This window comes from Rhinopithecus bieti, unplaced genomic scaffold (assembly GCF_001698545.2).
Source record: "Rhinopithecus bieti isolate Rb0 unplaced genomic scaffold, ASM169854v2 scaffold_1106, whole genome shotgun sequence".
NCBI lineage: Eukaryota > Metazoa > Chordata > Mammalia > Primates > Cercopithecidae > Rhinopithecus > Rhinopithecus bieti.
In genome coordinates this window covers 288,152-293,216 of record NW_016803367.1, presented here as the reverse complement: position 1 = coordinate 293,216, position 5,065 = coordinate 288,152, and the positions used below count along the sequence as shown (strand labels likewise).

Below are 5,065 nucleotides of genomic sequence, written 5' to 3'. Positions count from 1 at the left end.
GCCAGAAATAGGAAATTTCTTCCAGGTAGAGAATTACTAGAAACAAAATTTCCATTTCTAAAGAGACTTTCAAAGTGATTTCTCCATTACACAGGCAATGTGAAAAGCGTACTTTTTCCTTGAACTCCAAGGAATTGCCTTTCTGAGCCATTAAAGGACTACATGTTGAGAGAGTAAATAGTAATAAGAAAAGGTATCTTCAGTTTTATTTTTATGAATTAGAAAACAAAATCTGAATAAAATGGAAAAAGCAGCTATAAAAAAAGGGTAATAATTTTCCTATCAATCTGACTACAGTTATCATACACGGTAATATTTACACTTAAGTGTGGATGTGTCTTACATACTGGGCATTTATAACGATTTCTTTTCTTTTCTTTTTCTTTTCTTTTCTTTTTTTTGAGATGGAGTCTCGCTCTGTCACCCAGGGTGGAATGTGGTGGTGCAATCTTGGCTCACCGCAACCTCCGCCTCCTGAGTTCAGGTGATTCTCCTGCCTCGGCCTCCCACGTAGCTGGGACTACAGGTGTCTGCTACCATGCCTAACTAACATTTTTTGCATTTTTAGTAGAGACAGGGTTTCACCATATTGGCCAGGCTGGTCTTGAACTCCTGACCTTAGGTGATCCACCTGCCTTGGCCTCCCAAAGTGCTGGGATTACAGGTGTGAGCCTGGCCTGATTTCTTTTAAAAAATTTAAGAATGACCCTGGAGTGGATAGGGTGCTGCTGCTTCAACTGGATACACTCTCTGCTCCTCTCTGATTTGTGGAGGACTGTCAACATTCTTGTTCAGACAGTGGGAGGCACCAGCCTGAGCTCAGCAGCCCACACTGCCTTAGCATTCTGACTGTCTGGCTCACCTGTCTCCCACTGCTATTGCATAGGATAAAGATAATGACGTTATAGAATCTTTTCAAATAACTGAGACTTGGAGTATGGAAAATGGGGGAGAGGAGAGAGAATGGCCAATGTGCTTTCCTCTCAGTGCCTGTAGGGTTATGCCCTTGAGTATCTGCTCTTGAACAGACAGGTGAGAGGACAGTCCCATCAGAGCACATCGGCACAGAGAGACTTACTGGTCCAGTTATTGCTACATTCTGCAACCGAGGATCTTCCCATTGTGTTCTTTTTATCTGAAAGGAAGAAAAGAAAACGGTGTACTTTCTCACACATAAAATTTATCACAAAAAATAACATAATGAAAAATTGCATTGCACATACTGTGATTTATGTAGAAGATTCTTCCATCTGTGTGAGTTCTCTCTTCCCATCCTGGCTATAATGAAGAATGTATTTCAATTATGTTAGGATAGGGTTTTAGATGAATGGATAGAAAAATAGCACTGGTTGTATGGTTAGTTTAATTTGCATATTCCATTCCATTCTCAGAAGGTATCAACCTTTTTTAATTTTTTATTTTATTTTTATTTTTTTGAGACAGAGTCTCGATCTTTCACCCAGGCTGGAGTGTAGTGGCACAATCTCGGCTCACTGCAAGCTCCGCCTCCTGGGTTCATGCCATTCTCCTGTCTCAGCCTCCCGAGTAGCTGGGACTACAGGCACCTACCACCACGTCCGGCTAATTTTTTGTATTTTTAGTAGAGACGGGGTTTCACCATGTTCGCCAGGATGGTCTGGATCTCCTGACCTCGTGATCCACCCGCCTCAGCCTCCCAAAGTGCTGGGATTACAGGCATGAGCCACCGCACCCAGCCTACATTTTAATAATAATATTAATTATAGCTGATAAAGAACTACTATATCCAAAAATACAAAATATTTGAGATAGCCAAGTTAGAAGGGTTAGCATTTCTATACACTTACAGGTAAAGGCCCTAGATCGCTGGAAGTATCAAGTGATGCCTTTCCTCTCAGATGGGCTGGAATTTTCAATCTTGGATCTTCCTTTTTTGGTAGAGTAAATAAGGAACAACACACACACAAATTTTAAAACAATGAAAGTCAGTCTGTTACCATGTTTTCTAGCATCAATGGATACTTAAAATATTCTCTTGTAAAAGTCAATTTATACTTTATTTCCTAAATATGTGACATAATATTTTCTCCTTCTAAAATCTATCACTCTCAGGCTATAATATCAAAAGGAATAAGGAGCAGTTCTCAGGGATCACCACTAACTGGTAATCTCTTTTGCCCCACTCTTTAGGAAATGTGTCACATACGGCTTTTCTCTATGTAAAAACTGGTGAAAGAGTGGGACATTAAATTGGACCACATGATATTTCTTTCGTTCATTTTTTTTGAGACGGAGTTTCACTCTTGTCACCCAGGCTGGAATGCAATGGCACCATCTCGGCTCACTGCAACCTCTGCCTCCCAGGTTCCAGGGATTCTCCTGCCTCAGTCTCCTGAGTAGCTGGGATTACAGACATGCACTACCATGCCCGGCTAATTTTTGTATTTTTAGTAGAGATGGGGTTTCACCATGTTGGCCAGGCTAGTCTTGAACTCCTGACCTCAGGTGGTCCACTCACCTTGGCCTCCCAAAGTGCTGGGATTACAGGCGTAAGCCACCGTGCCCGGCCCTGGACCACATGATATTTCTAAGCCCCAGAACATGCATTTTGCCAGCTATCTGTATAAGGGTTGATTAATATTTTTGAATAACAGGAAGGTAAGCCCAAAAACGTTATCAAAGGCCAATTCAGAATGTTAAAAAAGAGAACAAAATTCAATTTATTTCGTTTAATTTACATATATTATCTTAATAGTATTAATTTATTAAATAAATTTAGTATTATTTAAGCTATGTTGGTCTTTTAATAATTAATTAAAATCTATTCATCTGCTGCTAATTTTAAGTAATTTTTCTTTTTATTTATTTATTTTTTTGAGATGGAGTCTCGCTCTCTGTTGCCCAGGCTGGAGTGCAGTGGCGTGATCCCAGCTCACTGCAAGCTCCACCTCCTGGGTTCACGCCATTCTCCAGCCTCAGTCTCCCAAGCAGCTGGGACTACAGGCACTCACCACCATGCCTGACTAATTTTTTTGTATTTTTAGTAGAAACGAGGTTTCACCATGTTAGCCAGGATGGTCTTCATCTCCTGACTTTGTGATCTGCCCCCCTCAGACTTCCAAAGTGCTGGGATTACAGGCATGAGTCACTGTACCCGGCCTTTAAGTAATTTTTCTATTAGTGGTAAGCCAAGCACTAAACAACTTTAAGCCTTATCTTAAAATAAAAATACTTGTTCTACCTAGCCTCACAAGGTTTTTCTGATATTAAATGAGATATGGATTCAAAAGTGCTTTGGAGCTATAAAGCCTCATATAAAAGCAAAGGGTTATTCCTATATATCTTCCTAAGCATTTGTGGCTAGTGAGCTAAAAACTGGAAATAGGAAGAAACATGAATATCTCCGTAATCCAAAACAATATTAAAAAGAGGCATAAGCATTCTCTTGAATACATATAATATTATTAAGAATTCAATATATCTTTCAATGAATATTAGGAAACACAGGTTATAGAAATACACACTTAAAGATTGTAAGGAACTATACATAAGAGATGAATATTGTTGTTATAAATTTAAATGGAAGAGTGTCAAACTTACCCAGGTGGTGGTTTTAGTGTTGTGGTCAATAAAGAAAGGCCTCCCATTTGGCGCATGTCGGACTTCCCAGCCTTTAGGAAGGAATCCTTGCTCAATTTCAGATGGCTGGGTCGCCTGCTGGCTTGAATCACTGGTGGAGGCTTGTAATTGAGGGCCCGCAGAACTCTGGCTTGATGTCAGCTGACTGGTCTCCACTGTGGCCTAGCATATTAATGAAATCATACTGTAATATTTTATAGAGAGAAAACTCACAAATAGATGCAGTTAAAAAGGTAACCTAACCTGCAAATAGAATACACACCCTCCATTAAAGAGACTCTACATATTTGAGGCTCATTTTCAAATGTAGTTATGGCATATTAATATTTTCCCAACATTTTAATAATGCATTACATTTAATAACATTTAATAACACTTTTCCAATACATTATTTTGTATAACTTTATTTTTACAGTAATTTATAATTTCTCAACTCATTCTCAAGCAGTAAGATGGTAGTTAACAGTCTGCTGTGGGTGCATCTGACTGAAGGAGCGAGGTCCACAAGCTCAAGCCCTAGCTGCAAGGGGAGCTCTGGTGCCTCTAGGAGGAGGTCGTCTTTGTTTTCCCAAAATTCATAGGATGGGGAATTCCTCATACACAGAAGTAGATTCAAATGTTGGGCAGACAAAATGAATGGTAAATATCTACCACAGAAATGGATAAGTGAAATGTAATATATTCATGACGGAATATTAGTAGTTAAGAGAAATACACTGGATCTACAAATAACAATATAGACAGAGCTTTAAAACAATGTTAAGCAAAAAAAGGTGTAGACTTATGGGGCAAGGTTTTTCTTAATTGAGGAACACCTCATTCTGTAAAATAAAACGAGTGTTCTCTCGTTGCAAAATTAGAAACACAGGCATATAAACAATATTTTACATTTTCTTTTCTTTTTTTTTTGGAGACGGAGTTTTGCTCTGTTGCCCAGGCTGGAGTACAGGGGCGCAATCTCGGCTCACTGCAAGCTCCGCCTCCCAGGTTCGATCAATTCTCCGACCTCAGCCTCCCAAGTAGCTGGGATTACAGGCATGCGCCACCACACTTGGCTAATTTTATTTTACATTTTTAAAGCTCTTTATGTAAAAGGCTAAAAGAATACACAAGAAATTCAAGATGGTGGTTCCCCCTGGGGAATGGGACCAAGAGCTTGGCTAAAAGGAATTTAGCTTAATCTATAAGACTTTATTTTTAAAAATAAAACGTCTAGAAATTAATATGGTAACTTGTTAATGATGGTAATTCTGAGTGTAAAGAATATGTGCATTTGCTATATTATTTTCTGCACTTTTCAGTGTTAAAAAATTTCTCAAGAAGAGACATGGTGGTAAGAGAAATTAAATATTTTGCTAAACACTTACAAGGAAATATTATAGATGACACTATTGCCAAGGGGAGGTGTCATCAGCATAAACTTTTTTTTTTTTTTTTTTTTTTTTTT

General features: G+C 38.8%; 1 protein-coding gene across 1 annotated transcript in view; it reads right to left on the bottom strand.

Annotated features, from left to right (window-relative positions):
• The window catches only part of NEDD4 (NEDD4 E3 ubiquitin protein ligase), a 101,403-nt gene that overhangs the window by 24,664 nt on the left and 71,674 nt on the right, over positions 1-5,065 (bottom strand). The window contains exons 9-13 of the mRNA XM_017881262.1: positions 3,580-3,780; positions 1,827-1,907; positions 1,213-1,278; positions 810-1,135; positions 38-158 (exon numbers count right to left, since the gene is read on the bottom strand). Coding sequence (XP_017736751.1) covers positions 38-158; positions 810-1,135; positions 1,213-1,278; positions 1,827-1,907; positions 3,580-3,780 — 795 coding nt within the window. The remainder of the gene's footprint in view (positions 1-37; positions 159-809; positions 1,136-1,212; positions 1,279-1,826; positions 1,908-3,579; positions 3,781-5,065) is intronic.